Source organism: Parasteatoda tepidariorum, chromosome 1 (genome assembly GCF_043381705.1).
Source record: "Parasteatoda tepidariorum isolate YZ-2023 chromosome 1, CAS_Ptep_4.0, whole genome shotgun sequence".
Lineage (NCBI taxonomy): Eukaryota > Metazoa > Arthropoda > Arachnida > Araneae > Theridiidae > Parasteatoda > Parasteatoda tepidariorum.
Window position 1 is genome coordinate 52,019,333 of NC_092204.1, and position 19,147 is coordinate 52,038,479.

Consider the following 19,147-nt stretch of genomic DNA (forward strand, 5'->3'; position numbering starts at 1 on the left):
GTTATGTTGTACGCTAAATTGAATCAGATTGAACCCAAGTCGATTGAATAAGATTAAAACCAATTCAATTGAATCAATAGCTTCAAAATTATAAAGTTTTCTTATGTAAGTATAAAGTATACCTTGCACTGTAACTTACTCTTAATAAACCAGTTCTTAATGTCCAATTTTCATCTTTCGGATTTTTTTTTCAGATTAAGTCTTATTTTTACTAGATTTCGTATAAAACTGTTCAATTATTATGTAACCAATACTTTAGAAAAATTATTATATTATTCACGTGATTCTAATATACTTTATTTTTTCAGCAACTCAGATCAGCCCTAGGATATGACACAGCTAATCTGCGCAGTGGGGAAGTTCCATCTGCATTTAATGAATACCTAAACCAAGTTCTTAAAGAGAACCAGCAAAAAGAGCCAGACTACGTTTTAAATCTTGCAAACGAATTGCTAGTATCCAGTGATTATGACGTGAGTTCTAATTATAAGAAAGATGTTAAAGAACAATATCATGCAAACATTAAGGAAGTCAATTTTGAGAAAAATTCTGCTGAAATTGTAAATGATGTAAATAGTTGGGTAAGCAAACAAACTCACGGCAAAATTGATAAACTGTTAAGTGATTTAGACCCTTCAACAGTATTGCTCATACTAAATGCTATTTACTTCAAAGGCAACTGGAAAATTTATTTCGATCAAAAGAGGACGAAACAACAGAAGTTTTACAATAATGGCTTGGATTCTAAAGCAAAGTAAGTTACTTTCGTATGTATGAAATTGTAAAAATATTGTATTTTTTTATTACTTGGAGATTTGCTACTCTTTCTTGTTCCGCTCACCCACCTCCGTAATTGCTTCTCCTTCATCACAAAGTTCAGAGCATTTTATTTTCAAAATAATCAATAATTGCAGCTTTAAAAAAAAACCTTTTTTAATAGGCCGAGGTAACCTGTTAGGTAAGGCGTAATAAATCACGAAAAATTACTTAAATTTGCAATAACTTTCGAATAAATTGGAATTTTGGAATAAAATATGTGTCAAGCTCTCAAAGAAAAATGACTCGGTAAACCCATCAAATTTTAACTCTGTCGTTGCATTTCAGTGGGCTACAGATCGATCAAATATGAGATTTATCTACAAGTTAAACAGTTTATAGTTCTCTTACTAAGTATCGAATATTGAATATTTTTTTATTTCTTATATATATATATATATATATATATATATGTATNGTATACAGAGCAAAATAAATAAAAAAAAAACACGAAGAAAATTAAGAAAAACAATAAGTTTCATTTATTGCGCATAAGCTGCAAGTGAACTCATAAGTTCAAAATGAAGATAAAACAGAGGAAAATTACAGACATATGAAAAAAAAAGGGGGATAATAACAAAAAAAATAACAAACAACTGGAGAGGGGGAAAAAATCCGAAAAAAAAGATAAATTTTTTTTTTAAAAAATCCGGAAAATAAAAGATATAATCTTATCATCAGCCCACACGATTATATCCGCAAAAAGAGTGCTTTCTAATATTGTATCAATATAGCCAAAGCAAAATATATCAATACAATAGTGTGAGGAGCACTCAAAAAATTTTTACACAAATTATAGCAAATAAAATAGAACACAATAAGTAAAAATAACACGTAAAACCAGAAAATAAAATATGAAGAAAAAGCAAAAATGAAACATAATCTATAAAGCGAGTAGCGAATTCAAATGAACTTACATGAACAGGAAATTTTTCAAAAATGATTCAAAATATTTTCGTAACAAGATTGCCAGATTGCAAAATAGTAAAACAAAAGCGCAAATTGAGCGTAACTAGAGGAGTTTTGTTTTAAAGTGCGTTCTTACTGCATTACTGAAGTGCGTTTGATTTGTTAGTTACCAAGGATGGGCCCGAAAATAGATGTGCGCAAGTTAATATTATACTGGATAATTTAAAGAAGTTGACTATAAATAATTTTAGAAAATCAATATTTAGTTAAAAAAATATATAAAATTGAAAGAAAGAAACATGAATTGCCTGTTTTGCACGTAATTTTAGCCCCGGATTTGCCCGAAATGGATTTGCACATGGAAAAATTATATAAATTAACAAATAAAAAAATTTTCATTAAATAATTTTAGCCCCGGATTTGCCTGAAATGAATCTGCACATGGAAAAATTTTATAAATTAATAAGATTAATAAGCTTTATAGATTATGTTTTATGTTTTATTCTGCTTTTTCTTTATATTTTATTTTCTGTGTTTACGTGTTATTTTTACTTATTGTGTTCTATTTTATGTTTTGTAATTTTTGTAGAAATTCTTTGAGTGCTCCTCACTCTATTGTATTAATATATTTTGCTTTGGCTATATTGATACAATATTAGAAAGCGCTCTTTTTGCGGATATAATCGTGTGGGCTGATGAAAAGATTATATCTTTTATTTTCTGGATTTTTTAAAAAATTTTATCCTTTTTTTCGGATTTTTATTTTTTTTATTTTTTCTCTCCAGTTGTTTGTTATTTTTTTTATTATTATTATTTCCCCCTTTTTTCATATGTCTGTAATTTTCCTTTGTTTCATTTTCATTTTGAACTTATCTTATGAGTTCTATTTACTTGCAGCTTTTGCGCAATAAATCATCAAAAAGTCCTCCACGAAGACAAATTTCTCCCAATACTTGATCCAGGAGATTCTGTGTCTTTTGGATTGAGTTCAAAATTGCAAGGCTACGAAGTTAAAAATTGGAAGTTGTAGACTCATAATTGGGTCTACTGTTTAACGACGATGAAAAAATAAAATATCTGAGGAAACATCTTTAAAAATTACTTATGTGACGAAATTCCTCATATATTTTTAGGCGGGGTCACTTTTTGTTACAAAATTTGCATCCTTTAATAGTAATAACAATACATAATTGCGCAATCAAAAAATTCGATTTCCATATCTCATATTTTCAAGATGTAACACTGAAACCAAATCTGTGACTTTCTTTTTTCATAGGGAAGTTCCCTTGATGCACATGACCGCAAAGCTGCCTTATGCCTCAGTTGATGACATAAAAGCCCTGGAATTGCCATACAAAGGAGATAATATCAGCATGATAATTCTTTTACCGGAAGAACATAATGGACTCAAAAGTCTTGAAGACAGTATTACTCAAGAAAAATTCTTACACATACAGAAACAACTGCGTACAAGTAAAGTAATAATTACGTTCCCGAAGTTCAAAGTTGAATACAAACGAGAAATGGTACCAGACTTCAAGGAATTGGGCGCAAAAGACGTCTTGACCCCTGGACAGGCAGACTTGTCGGGTATAGCCCCAACGAATATGCTTTATGTCAATAGAATTATCCATAAAGCAGCTATTGAAGTAAATGAAGAAGGAAGCGAAGCGGCAGCTGCCACAGGTATTGGACTTGTACCTTTTTCATTACCTTTAGCACCGCCTCCACCTCCACCAGAGTTCACAGCGGATCACCCTTTCATGTATGCCATTACAGATAAAAGGAATGGTATGATATTGTTTTTAGGCCGTGTGACTGAATTATGAACAATGCTTTTTTTTTTAAATAAAGAACGTACTTGGTTCAGCATTTCTTATTATTAATAAATAAATAAAAATTATGCTCAAATACATTCAGATTTCATTTATTAATCTATATTTCTACTATGCTTTTTCAGTTTAACTAAACTCAAAAAGAATGAAATAGAATCAAATCAAAACCATTATATTTATGTGAACTGAAAAGTTGAAAATAATTCGATATTTGTCGAACCTGAAACGCAGGACTTTTGGAAAACGTGTGGCGAATGTTTGAGGTTTCGTGCACCTACGATTTTTGCTTTCAGTATGAAAAAAATAGAATGAATTGGGTGGCTCACGTGATTCGAATGAGTGATGACAATACAATAAAAAAGATAATTTTTTTTAGACCCACTGGTACAAGAAAGCGGGGAAGGTCGCGGTTAAGATGGGCTGACTCAGTGGAGTCTGATTTTCTCGCAATTAATGAAAAGAATTGGAGATCAAAGCTAAATCGGAAGTCGTCATGGAGAAATCTTTAGAGGAAGGCATTGGTTCACATTGGGCTGTCTGGCCAACTATGATGATGAAAAAAACAGAATTATTTACTCCTTTTTTAGATCTGCTTCAAAAAATTAGTTTTTTTAGTAACTTTTTTCTTTCGAGTATCTTTTACTTCGTTTAAGCTGGAAATGGCGATGTTTATATTCAGAGCTTGACTAAGGCAGGGACATAAGGGCAGCTGCCCCTGGCCCCCACTTCACAGGGGGGCCCCAAAATCGAGTAGAAAGTTTATTTTGCGTTTCTTTCTTTAATGAACTTTTTTTAAGCAAAATATTAGTACAATGAAAAATCCGTCAGTTTTACTTTAACTTCCTCATTAATCTATCGTATGACCACAAAAAAATCTATATTTCGTAAATCCATGGATTTCTAGGGAGTAATTCAGCTAAATTTTCGCAATTACGATGGATAAATAAAATTTAGTCAATCAAAAGCTTGTATTTTTACGTATCGCAAAATGCGATATGCTTGCAAAAATACGGGCTTTTGATTGACTTAATTGACCCATCGTAATTGCGAAAATTTAACTGAATTCCATCCTAACGTCAGCAAGTATATGAATTTTTCGCAGCTATATGACAATCAGCAAACGGCATTCGGCATGATGAACATGAAATTATCAATCAATAAAATGAACGGAACGATGTTTCGTCTGACCATTTGATAGCTATTTTAGGTTCTAGTCAATTTTCTTGTTATATTATCTATAATGAGGTGACAAATTTAAATACCTCCATAAAGTTCGGTTCTTCATTACTGAAAAAGAGAAGCAGAGGGGGGCCCCCAAATAAGTTTTTGCCTGGGGCTACAATTAAGCTACGTCGGGCCCTGCTTATATTCAAATACCTTCAGATTTCATTTACTCACCTATATTTCTACTCTACTTTTTATGATACTTTAGCACGAAAAGAATGAAATAAAAAGTTCAAAATCATGGTTTTCAAGTGAATTAAAAAGTAGGAAATAATTTTATGTTTGTCATACCTAAAATACAGGACTTTTGGAAAACGTGTGGTGAATTTTGGCTAAACTTTTTAATTTGTAACAATAAAAGCAGATAGATAATGCTGGACATGGTCATAATGTCATTTGTCATGTCAAATGACACCTCATTTTTTAATATGACATTGAATGGAATTGAATTGCAAGGAATTGTCTATGGATAAATGAATTTTATAATTGTTTGTAAAAAAAATTTGATTCGTTCAAAATGTTCTCGAGATACGGTGAAATTACGTAAAAAGTAAGATTAACATCAAGAGATTCAAACTATTAGGACCATATNTAAAAAATCTAAAAAACAAATCAAAAAAACAAAAAAGCTCAGAACCAAAAAATTCAAAATCAAGTGAACTAAAAAGTAGGAAATAATTTTATATTTGTCAGACCTAAAACACAGGACTTTTGGAAAACGTGTGGCGAATGTTTGGAGTTTATTGCGCCTACTATTTTCGTTTTCGGTATGACAAAAATATAATTATTTTCTTCTTTTTCAAGATCTACTTCAAAAAATTAGTTTTTTTAGTTATTTTTTTTCTTTTGAGTATCTTTTACTCTGTTTAAGCTGGAAAGTTCTTGAAATGGTGATGTTCAAATACTTCAGATTTCATTTATTCACTTATATTTTGACTCTACTTTTTATGATACTTAAGCACAAAAATAATAAAAAATTCAAAACCAATAAAGAATTCAAAAAAATTAAAAATCAAGTGAACTAGCTGTCTTAACGTGATCAAAGGCAAACAGCCAACAGTGAGATATTTTTGTTTTAAGCGGAAATTGTGGGTAAGTGTAAGGATGTGACAGAGTGGTAAAAAGGGCCAATTGCGTTAGGCTATGCCCATAGCCCTACGGTGAATGAAGTTGCTAGATTTGTTAGTGTTTCGATGCGGACTGCTCAACGTGTGGTGTGCAGTGCTGTTATGCACATGCTCACGAAAGACGACGTCAGAACTGTGGTCGGAAAAATATCCTGCAAAATTAACCTGTGTGAGCAATGGCCTCTTACCAGGTATTGGACTCTAAATATTTATTGCATGCAGCTCCCGTCGCTATTTTCTCTTGCTAATAGGTTGGGATGCACTTTCATTCACTAACAGAAGCAATTCTAGTCGAGTTTGGAAGCGAATTTGATTGATAAATCACGAAACACGTCTCTGACCCCTCTTATAGAGTTGCGGATAGAGGGGAGATTCCGCTAACAGTTGCTCTTATTTTTCTCTCGTGTGATATAGCAATAACCATAAAATATCGAGAGATATTTTCAATAAATTTATATCTTAAACCTACATCTGTCTTGCAATAAAAAGTACTGGAGTTAGAACGTCAATTGAAAATGGAAGACAGAAATGAAAACGATGGATGCGTACTTTTACCTCATATACCTCTAAGATCAAGCGTAGCTGCCTAAATCTTAAGTAAATGCGAGAAATTATTTTTGTTCCTTTCAATGGATAAAAAGCTCTTTTGTACCTTTTATTTGCATGGCATCTATTATATTCATGAAATACGTAAGCTATGCATCTCTTATTTGCGTAAATGTTACAGTGTGTTAGTAACTTTATTATAACAGGCACTGATTTTAAGATGAACTGTTGAATACTTTCGTCTTTGGTAAAATAACACTTTGGAATAAATTTTTTGATGCATTTATACAAATATTTGAACTTGCCTGATTCGAGTGTTAGAATTTCAAATCTGAAATTAATTTTTCTCATTTTTTTAACTAGCATTTTTAACCTATATTTTAACGAAATATGCAAATATCAGAGCGTTATATACAACTGGACTGTCACGTGAATGTTACAAAAAATTTCTAGACGAGTTAGGGCATATCATAAGGATTAAAATTTACCTGTTTAGAAGCACACGATGAAACAGTTCGTTATAGGAGAAGCGCCCCTAGCGGAGTATGACGACATTAACCGGCATGCGTTCTAAGCATTTTTTACTCTAATAATGATCTCCAACTCCTCTAGAAGTTTGTCTCAACAATTATGCGATTCCCTTATATACATAAATAACATTTTTAAACTTGTACATTTCGACAAAAAATTGACTAAAAATCGTATTTAAAAAAATATTGTAGCTTAAAGAGAGAAATCGATTCCAGATTCTAAATCAGCGATACGACAGTATCTGAAATCTATTTAAAAAATCTGATGCAACAAAAACAAAAAATTGTTCTTTAGAGTAATTATTAGAATGTATATCAGAAGTTCCTCGTTAAATTTGAGTATTTATAAAAAGGGTATATATAAGATTAATCATATTGAACGAACTTGGCTATATTTCGAACCCGACAAGTTTAGAGTAAAAGTAATTGCATCAATGTTACCAACATTTATTTTTTAAATTGCATTTTTAAGCATAAATAGTTTGTCTCTTCCAATAGATTTTTATGATACAGATTCTTACAGATAATAAAAATTTAGTACAGGAACAATCTGTTAAAAGAAAAGAAATAAACTGAGACTAATAAAACGTCCAATGCGTCATAAATGGTAAATTGAGAAATTAATTTTTCTTTAAATTGATCTAAGGACATAAATCTGATTTACAAGCTATCAGTATATAAAAACAGTTCTTATTTGTAGGTTGTACTTTTAAGAGCAGCATTCGCTCCAAAGGGGTTAGTCTTTCTCCTCAATTTGATTGTTAAGAAATGAGTTCTAGAGTTGATTAAAATAAGTACTGTGTTTAAATTTTGACAATGATGACTGTAATAATGGGTTTGAATTGTATTTCTTATAAATTGAAATCATGATATTGGGCAACAAAAAATAAAATCGAGAATAAACTCAAAAGCTATCAAATTTAGCGTTTTCTTCCCAAGAATTATTTTCTCTATTAAGGGGTCACTGTACCCTTACAACATTTTTTTTTTTAAATTAAGGTATAATCATTCATTTTGTGAATGCTTTACATGCTCATTTTACTTAGAATCAATAATTTATCTTCAGAAAATAGTTAAACTGTTTATTTTTTTTAATTTAAAAAATAAATTTTAAAAACTCAAAATTTTTAAATCTTTAAAGCTTTTTTGTTTTAACATATTTTCAACAAAAAAAATCGCAGTGCTTACAATATTCATTTTACTAATTTTGTGCATTTATTTGTTGATATATCAATTAGAGCATTTGTAGTAGATTATTTTGTAAAAAAGTAGAAAAAAGAGGTTAAAAATTCCTGTTTGGTATATATAACATGCTGTAAAAATTGTAATACCTCATTAAATACTTATTCCCTGCATAGTTTAAATAAGTGTATTATACTTAAGATAAAAAAAAGTTTACCTCAAAACTCTATCTTAAGTAGAAAAAATTTAAAACTTAGGGATTTAATTAAAAGACTTTAGAAATTTTAGGGATTTAATTAAGATTAAAACACAAAATCATCATCTATGAGAAAAAGCACTTTAAAACACTTTTACTGTATTTATTTAAAAGCACTTTTACTATGACCCCTTAAAGGAAACTTAATTTACCTTTATAAAAATATAGTTGTTTTATATTAGTTTATTTATACTTTTATTTGGTATAAGCTGAATAACTATGGAGTAGAAAAAAGAAAATTATTAATATGTCAGTACTGAAAAATCATGCACCAAACTGAAAATTATGTAGTGATATAATCAAATCTGAAAAATTCCTTTCTTATAATTTATTACCCTTCAGGAGGCTTTGCGTTTTGAGAATAAGCAAAGCACATTTTTAGAAATTCATCAAGAATAAAGCTTGATTATGTTCAGTATCATAATGCTGATGCTCGAAACCAACTCATGATAATTAAAACTTATCAGAATCAAGTAATTTTCTTTTATACTTTTCCATTTAGATGGGCGTAAACACTTATTTTCTCCGTTTTTATATTAAAACTGTACAGTATTGATGCAGTTTCAATAAGTACCAAATATACTAATGCAATTCTTTGTACTACCTGAATTAGTGCATTTGTTACACATTAAAACTGCACCAATTACCATAATATCAGTATTTAGTTATGCCTATTATCAAAACTAATTAACCCCTTGAAGTACAATTATTTCGAATTGCATTATCTCGGGTCTTTTAAATTAAGAAGTTAAGCATCATTGGATATGTTACCGGCAAAGTATGAAACGCTGGCATTATATATAATGCGTGACGTTTTTAGGCAAAGTATGAAACATGAGAAGTATTACATGATTTCCCTAGGCATTGTATATAATGCCTAGGCATTCTATATTATGCCGGATGCTATTTAGGCAAAGTATGAAATAAACGTCCTGATGAGGTTATAATGTAAATGATGAGCATATTACTGTGAATGACCGAAATCGATGGTTGTTGACTTTCACTGGTAAATGTTGACAATCACATAGTCGCTTTGGTGAATGTCCGAAATATTTATTACATCCGATTTGATATTAATTTATTCGTGGATATAATTACATTTATTCAATATTTTAATGCTTACTAACGATAGATTAGAAGAAACATCAGTGTATGGAGTATCGGGCAAATGTATACCAGGCAGTGGCACTTGACCTTAAAAAAACATCAGTGTTTGTTATAGCGGGGAAATGCATACCGGGCAGTGGCACTTGACCTTAAAAAAACATTAGTGTAGGATATACCAGACAAATATATACCGGGCAGTGGCACTTGACCTTAAAAAAACATCAGTGTAGGGTATACAGGGCAAATGTATGCCGGGCAGTGGCACTTAACCTTAAAAAACATCAGTGTAGGGTATACCGGGCAGTGGCACTTGACCTTAAAAAAACATCAGTGTAGGGTATACAGGGCAAATGTATGCCGGGCAGTGGCACTTAACCTTAAAAAACATCAGTGTAGGGTATACCGGGCAGTGGCACTTGACCTTAAAAAAACATCAGTGTAGGGTATACAGGGCAAATGTATGCCGGGCAGTGGCACTTAACCTTAAAAAACATCAGTGTAGGGTATACCGGGCAGTGGCACTTGACCTTAAAAAAACATCAGTGTAGGGTATACAGGGCAAATGTATGCCGGGCAGTGGCACTTNGAGGTTTTCCTCTCCATGCAACGCAAATGCGGATTAGTTCCATCGAAAAGTCCTCCATGGAAGCAAATTTCTCTTAATACTTGTTCCAGGAGTTCCCTTGTCTTCTAGATTGAGTTCAAAATTACAAGAATACGTAGTTGAACATGAGTAGCCGTAAATGGGTCGGTTCGGGAGGCTGTTCAACGACGGTTATAAAATAAAATATATGATACAGGGGGTCGCGTAAATGTGCGAAAAGTTTCTAGGAGAGTCAAGGTGCATCATCAGGATTAAAATTGCGTAGGAACCCATCCCAGAAATATCGTCATACGTCGCAAGGGTGTTTTTCTGTTATCAACCAGCTCTTTTACTGCTTCTGAACAGGTCATAACAGGAAAGTGGCCTTCACCGCGTATGACGACGCTTCTCGGCGTGAGTTCCTAATGCAATTATAATCCTGGTAATGTCCTCTAACTCCCCTGGAAGTTTATCGTAACATTTGCGTGATTCCCTATATATATATATATATAACGTTTTTAAACTTGCACATTTCGGCAAAAAATTGACTAAAAATCATATTTAAAAATATACTGTAGCTTAAAGAGAGAAACCGATTGCAGATTCTAAATCAGCTGTACGAAAGTATCTGAAATCTATTTGAAAAATCTGATGCAACAGAAAACAAAAAAATTGTTCTTTAGAGAAATTATTAGAATGTATATCAGAAATTCCTAGTTAAATCTGAGTATTTATAAACAGGGTTTATATAGGATCAATCATAATGAACGAGCTTGACTATATTTCGAACCTGACAGGTTTACAGTAAAAGTAATTACATCAATGTTACCAACATTTATTTTTTATATTGCATTTTTAAGCATAAATAGTTTGTCTCTTCCAACAGAATTTTATGATACAGATTCTTACAGCTAATAAAAATTTAGTATATAAACAATCTATTTTAAAAGAAAAGAAATAAACTGAGACTAATAAAACATCCAATGCGTCATAAATGGTAAATTGAGAAATTAATTTTCCTATAAATTGATCTAAGGACATAAATCAGATTTACAAGCTATCAGTATATAATAAACAGTTCTTATTTGTAGGTTGTACTTTTAAGAGCAGCATTCTCTCCAAAAGGGTAAGTTTTTCCACTTTGATTGTCGAGAAATGAATTCTAGAGCTGTTTAAAATAAGTACTGCACTTAAATTTTGACAATGATGACTATAATAATGTCTTTGAATTGAATTTCTTATAAACTGAAATCATGATATTGGGCAACAAAAAATATAATCGAGAATAAACTCAAAAGCAATCAAATTTAGCGTTTTCTTCCCAAGAATTATATTCTCTATTATGGGGTCACAGAACTCTTACAACATTTTTTTTTTAAATTAAGGTATAATCATTCATTTTGTGGATGCTTTACACGCTCATTTAACTTAGAATCAATAATTTATCTTCAAAAAATAGTTTAACTGTTTAATTTTTTTTAAATTTTAAAAAAAATTAAAAAAATTCGAAATTTTTAAATTTTTAAGACTTTTTTATTTTAACATATTTTCAAAACAAAATTTTTTCTTAGTGCTTACAATATTCATCTTAACAATTTTGTGCATTCATTTTTTGATATATCAATTAGAACATTTTTTATTGATTATTTAGTAAAAAAGTAGAAAAAAAGGTTAAAACTCCCTGCTAGGTATATATAACATGCTGTAAAAGTTTTAATACCTCATTAAATACTTATTCCATAAACAGTTTAAATAAGTGTATTATTCTTAAGATAAAAATGTTTACTTCAAAGCTTTATTTTAAATAGAAAAAATTTCCGTAGGGATCTAATTAAGATTAAAAAACAAAATTATCATCTATGAGAAAAATCACTTTAAAGCACTTCTACTGTATTTATTTAAAATCACTTTTGCTATGACCCCTTAAAGGAAACTAAATTTACCTTTATAAAAATACAGTTGTTTTATACTAGTTTATTTATACTTTTATTTGATACAAGCTGAATAACTATGGGGTGGAAAAGAAAGAAAATAATTAATATATAAATACTGAACCAAATCGTGCACAGATGATAATCAAAACTTATCAGAATCAAGTAATTTTCTCTTATACTTTTAGAGGGGCGTAAACGCTTATTTCCTCCGTTTTTATATTATAACTGTACAGTATTGATGCAGTTTTAATAGGTACCAAATATACTAATGCAATTCTTTGTACCTGTATTAGTGTATTTGTCACACATTAAAACTGCACCAATTACCATAATATCAGCATTTAGTAATGCATATTATCAAAACTAATTAACCCCTTAAAGTACACTTATTTCGAATTGCATTATTTCGGTCCTTTTAAATTAAGAAGTTAAGCATCATTGGCGACAATAATAGCTTTTGGTAGCAATATAAATCATTGGCAACAATAATTTTTTTTTAAGTTTCTCCTAAATGAATTAGTACCAATTCTCCGTTAATTTTGATTTTATATACTTAGTTTAATTTTTTTATTTCAATTAGAATCTATTTCCAAAATTAATTTAACATCATTGGTGCCAAAAATGGTATGACAATTTTCTACTTTCCTTGTAAACGAATTAATACAATTACTGCTCAGTACATATTTTTTTTTATATTTCAATAAGTACTGATTGCCAAAATTAACTAAGCATGATTGGCGTCAAAAATAATACGTCAAGTTTTTACTTTTTTTTCTATGAGAAACTAATTAGTAACATTTCTCATTTAATTCTGATTTTTAGTACCTAGCTTTTTTTCTTGTTCCATTTAGTAAATATTATTTAAATTAATTAAACAACATAGGCATCAATAATGGTATGTCAATTTTTTACCTTTCTCCTAAACGAATCAACATTATTTCTGCATTTATTTCATTTATCAATAAATAACTCTTTTTCTATTTCAATTATAGTTTTATAGAAATCGATATTTAATATTTATGAAAAAAATAAACATATAGCTTTAGATTACTCACAAAAGGCTAATTTGGTGACGTAGTCCATTTATGCTTCCACGTTCACGTTGATCATTAATTTTATCTGATATCACAAATAAAAAATAATTACATATTAAATAACGAGTAATAAACTCCTTTTTCCATCAATAATAGCCGTAAGAAAGCAATCACTGATCACTTTAAATAATTTAAAAATTACTCTTCTGCAGTTTAATTTATATCAATGGCGCTAACTCTAGACCAATGAGAAAATTCCATTTTTCCACGTCTCTCTCGAATGATCGAATGGAAATTTTTGATTGATTATTAGGATTGAAGGCAAAATTGCTCCCTTCATTCGCTGTCCTAATTTCAGGGGGCTGGCACTAATGGTTCTGGATTTATAAGAACGATACACTGACAAACTCTTCATTTTATTATTATAGATTACACTAAATTTAAGCTTAATCATGATTCTTTAATAGGTATCATGCATATTATCATCATTCTAATTCCTTTTATATGGCATCCATTATAAAAGGAATATAATGCATTTTTTATACAATAATGTATTGTTTCACTGATTCCTCAATGTAATCCATATGATTAAACTAAACTCAGTAGCGCGACAGCACATAGAGGGCCAAGGCCTACTGTGCCCATCTCAGTTTTCTTGACCTTGGGCTCTAGGGTGCAGGAGCAAGCGTTCCGGTTAGGTAGTCAACCGAACGCGAAACCCCCAGTTCCCAAGCATGCTTGGTACTCATTTATCGACCCACTGAAGGGATGAAAGGCTGAGTCAACCTTGCCCTGCCCGAGGATAGAACCCAGGACCTAGTGGAGCTCGAAGCGCTACCACTCAGTCACCAGGCATCAATCCATATGATTAGATTGTTTTATACACCATTACTAAGATGGTCAGCCACTGCTCGCTAATGTCCCTAACTTTCTCAACAGCTATTGTAGTTCCATCTAGGATGGCTACAAAATTTCATTTTATACTGCTGGGACATTGGACACTTATGTACTTTAATCTAGCTTTGAATTCATGCTTATATTCTTTTTTTGAAACGAAGTTCTAAGAATATGCAATCTATACATTCTGAGAATCCTTTGATTTATAAACATGTCTTTATATTTATGTACAATACAAATTTATGCATGCAAAATTATAAATTCCAGTGCATCTTTAATCTCACATAAACTCAAAATAGATTTATTCTTAGTTGAACTCATAAATTAAACCTTAATAAAACCAAAGAAAAGGAAAGAGAAAAAAAAGCATAGGTGTCGGATTTTCTTAAATCTCTCTCTCCCAAAAAATTATGAATCATTATTAAAACTGAAATACAGTTATAAACTATTATTGAATCCGCTTGAATTAATAAGTATAATTAAAACGAAGATCCGATTTTACTGATAATTGCTTTGATTTCTTATTCCTGCCCAAATTAAAACTTTGTCTACTTCAACTTCTCGTTGCCCAAAAATTTTCGTTCAGAAATTTGTAAACATGTCAATCGATAGAGGCCGTAATACTTAAGACTGCTCACTCGCTTGTCTCTTCAATATTTAGTTCATTGTTGCCAACGACAAAAAGAAATATTATCGGTCTTTTTGACAACTTGCTCATTAGTCTTTTATATAATATAGATTTTCCTGTTTTCCATGTATGCATTTTTATCATTATTTCATTATTACCCTTAACCTAAAATACGAATTTGTATATGTATTTACAGTTACAAAAGCAATGATCTCCAATGGTTCTACCTTCTTCTGCGGAATTTATGCTCTCTTGCTTATACTTAATAATGTCCTTGGAGATCCCATAAAGTCTTCAAGTGCACAAGACGAAGAAATTCAGAATAAATTGGCAACGGCGAACAATGATTTGACTTTTAAACTTTACAGCAGGTTAGCCAAAGAAGAACCTGGTAATGTGTTTTTCTCACCCCTCAGCTTATCTGATGCTTTAGGAATGCTTTTTATCGGTACTGGAGGAAGCACGCAGCAAGTAAGTATTTGATTGTTCGGTGTTATTGTATGGGTATGTTTATAAATAATTACTAAAATGTTTATCCATCTGTTTCGATCGCTGAATAGTATCACATTTTGAGTAACGAAAAGCATATTGAGTGTTTTTTGACGCTGAATGGTAGTATATCAAGCAATTACCATTTATTATTCTTTTATATAATATAGAATAGTATCTTTTGAGACAATCGTATATTTTGCTATTAATATATGTATATTATGAAACCTCAAAACGTTTACTGGCATACGGTTTAGAAAATGAAAGATTTCTAATATCTAACACACTTTTTTAAAACCATAATTAAAACATAATGATAGTGATGAATTTAATAATTATTATTATTATATTTAATGTATGTACGGTTGGAATAAATCATTAGGGATCGGTCAAACTTTCAAGACTCAAAACCATTGCAACGTTACTTCAAAATATAAAAATTTTATCAAAATCAACGAACGGGGCTCTAATATGTGATAGTACTAAGTGCCAAAATAGTGCATATTAAATCTGTTGTGGCTGAAAGTCCTCTCGTTGGTTGTGGTGTGGAAGTTTGTAGATAGTTCAGGAGCTGGTAGGGTAGTTCAGGAGCTGTCGACGTCGTCTGACCAGGTTGAAAATTACCTGGCATTCCTACCCTGATAGTTGAAAACAAGAGACCTGAAAATTGGGTCCAATTGCTAGGTCATGGTTAGGTGAAGATGATGTAACATTGTATTAATTAAGCGATAATACATTCAATTTTAAGAATTTTCCTGTTTAATTAATTTAGAGAACATTTCTATAAATTTACAAATTATAAAAATGACTAATAACTCTACTCTGCATTTAAAGACATATTACATGTTTCATATACTTCAATTTCAGGAGCTAAGAACTGCTTTAGGATACAATACAGCTAACCTTCCAACTGATCAAGTAGACAGAGCATTCAGTTCCTATTTGAATAAAGTGTTATCTTCAAATAAAAATTATACTCTAGATCTTGCTAATAAATTGCTCTTAAAAAACAGTGTGCAAACAAAATCCACTTACGTTCAACGAGTTCAGGATTGCTTTAAAGCCGACGTTGAAAAAGTCGATTTTGCGAAAAACCCGAAACAAATTTTGAATGAAGTCAACGGCTGGGTCAAAGAGAAGACACATGGAAAAATCGACAGTATTTTAAATTCTGTGGATCCTTCAAGTGTCATGCTTCTTTTGAATGCCATTTATTTCAAAGGAGCATGGACAGCAAAATTTGAAAAGAAATACACTAAACCTCGGAAATTTTATGAAAATGGCTTGGATTCTGAACCAAAGTAAGAATACCTAAAAATTCATTATTTCGCTTTTTTTTAAACTTCTTAAGCTTTGCTAGTCAGTAACCGTAAAGCGAACCATGGGAGATGTTTATTTTGACACTCGGTGAAGTTTGAAAAGAAATTCGCTAAACCTCGAAAATTTTATGAAAATTGCTTGGATTCTGAACCGGATACTTTAAAATGCATTTGGTTTCGGTTTTTTTTTTCACTTCTTATCTTTGCCAGTCGATAGCCGTAAAATAAATCACCGGAGATGTTTATTTTGACACTCGGTGAAGTTTGAAGAGAAATTCGCCGCTAAACCTCGGATATTTTATGAAAATTGCTTCAATTCTGAACCGAATACTTTAAAATGCATTTGGTTTCGGTTTTTTTTTCACTTCTTATCTTTGCCAGTCGATAGCCGTAAAATAAACCACCGGAGATGTTTATTTTGACACTCGGTGAGGTTTGAAAAGAAATTCGCTAAACCTCGGAAATTTTATGAAAATTGCTAGGATTCTGAACCGGATACTTTAAAATGCATTTGGTTTCGGGTTTTTTTTCACTTCTAATCTTTGCCAGTCGATAGCCGTAAAATAAACCACCGGAGATGTTTATTTTGACACTCGGTGAAGTTTGAAAAGAAATTCGCTAAACCTCGGAAATTTTATGAAAATTGCTTGGATTCTGAACCGGATACTTTAAAATGCATTTGGTTTTGGTTTTTTTTCACTTCTTATCTTTGCCAGTCGATAGCCGTAAAATAAACAACTGGAGATGTTTATTTTGACACTCGGTGAGGTTTGAAAAGAAATTCGCTAAACCTCGGAAATTTTATGAAAATGTCTTAGATTCTGAACCGAAATAATCATAATTTAAAATGCATTTTATTTCGTGCTTTTTTCCTTCACTTTTCAGCTTTTCTGGCCGTAAAATAAACCATTGGAGATGTTTATTTTGACACAATACGCACTCAAATTTCAAATTCAAAGACCTACTTTGTTCAAATTAATAGACCTACTTCATATGTCGTAAAATAAATTGTAAAATTATTTTTTAAAAAAACTATTCCAAACGCTTTTGCTTTATTTTGAAAGGCTGAGAAATCTTAATAAATTTAAAGGCACTCCGTCAGATTTTAAAATCATGAGACTTCAAAAAAACATTTTTTTCTACAATTGCATTTATTAAAATGTGTATGAGTTGAAATTAATTGATAAATAATTAATACTTCCTCTGACATAGCAAAAATTACTTTTGATTAGACTTACTTGATTCATTAATATTAAATGCTGAAAAATCAATTATAAAAACAACTGTTCAAAACATTTTTGTGTTTGAACTCAAAATTTAGAGGCAATCTGTTAGATTTTAAAACCGTAAAAGCCATCAAAAAATATTTTTTCATAATTGCATTTATTAAAATATGTGTGAGTTCAAATTAATTAATAAATAATTTGGACTTCCTCTTAACATAGCAAAAGTTACTTTCGATTAGACCGACTTTAATTACTATTATCAAATGTTGAAATATCTACTGATAAATAATTTTTAAAAAAACTGTCCAAAGCGTTTCTGTTTTATTTTGTAAAAGTTGAAAAATCCTCGAATTTTAGAGGCACTTTAGAGAATTTTAGGGAGCACGTTTAGAGAACAAAATTTTGAAACCATGAGTGACTTCTAAAAAAGTTTCAATTCCATAGTTGTATTTATTAAAACATGTATATGTTTAAATTAATCAATGAATAATTTAATACTTCCTCTTGACATAGCAAAAATTACTTTCAATTTGAGCTTAAAAATAGAAGATGGCTACATTATAAATTGAATGTTAGATACTTACTGCGTCCGATAAAATTTAAAGGAAATAAATATTTGAAGATACTTTCGATAAAACTAACGGAGATATGACTGTACGGTCTCATGTGATTCACTAAAGAAACCAAAGATTTTATACTCACTAAGTATAAAATTAATTGTAAAGTTCGACAGAATATGGCGCTGCTGACTCTTAAAATTATAAAACAATGCTTTCTGCTGCGTCGTTGTGTGTCAGATCATTCTTATAGAAATATTAGCACGGGTCCTCAGTCATCATCACGTTTTTCCTTCGAAAATGGTTTTTTTAAAGCATTGTTTTATAGTTTTTCAATCCAGCAATGCCATCAAATAATGAGCTTTATAATTAATTTTGACGCTTCTTTAGAAAAATATTCTTATTTCATAAACAGAAAGCAGAAAACAGTTCATTTTTAGTTTCATTTGTTTTCATTTATATTTCAAATTGTCTCTCCTTTTTAAGACACTCAATAGATAGTTTTAACATTTAAGTGAGATGCACTGATGCAAGAGATGTGAAAAAAATAACTTTAATTCACCATTAACCCTCTGAATTGTTACAGTTACAACCACAAAAAGAAAAATTTCAAAGTGAAAAATAACAATAAAAAGAACGATTGAAAAAAAAGTGTCTATAATCGTATAAATGGATAAGAAAAATAATATGAAAATTCATAAAATAGTTAATTAATAATACTCCAATGCACATTGCAAATTAATTAACCATCTGATAGATATATTTGCGTAATTTTGAAGTTTAAGTTAGATAGTTTATGGAAAAGATGCAAACTAGCAGCTTTTTAAACAGTAACAGTTATAATCTTAAAAATAACATTTTTTAAATATAAAGTTTGAAAAACGATTGAAAAAAAGACGTTTGCAATCGTATCAATGAGTAAGAAAACTAATATAAAAATTAATAAAA

The 19,147-nt window shown here is 30.5% G+C and overlaps 2 protein-coding genes across 2 annotated transcripts in view; both read left to right on the top strand.

Moving 5' to 3' along the window:
• LOC107439735 (uncharacterized) overlaps positions 1–3,640 on the top strand; it is a 31,627-nt gene extending 27,987 nt beyond the window's left edge. The window contains exons 6-7 of the mRNA XM_071185480.1: positions 309–754; positions 3,002–3,640. Of these exons, the coding sequence (XP_071041581.1) occupies positions 309–754; positions 3,002–3,554 (999 nt within the window). The 3' untranslated portion in view covers positions 3,555–3,640. The remainder of the gene's footprint in view (positions 1–308; positions 755–3,001) is intronic.
• A 7,472-nt stretch (positions 3,641–11,112) lies between these two features.
• The window catches only part of LOC107439748 (uncharacterized), a 29,735-nt gene continuing 21,700 nt past the window's right edge, over positions 11,113–19,147 (top strand). The window contains exons 1-3 of the mRNA XM_071185483.1: positions 11,113–11,241; positions 14,805–15,079; positions 15,965–16,398. Of these exons, the coding sequence (XP_071041584.1) occupies positions 14,816–15,079; positions 15,965–16,398 (698 nt within the window). The 5' untranslated portion in view covers positions 11,113–11,241; positions 14,805–14,815. The remainder of the gene's footprint in view (positions 11,242–14,804; positions 15,080–15,964; positions 16,399–19,147) is intronic.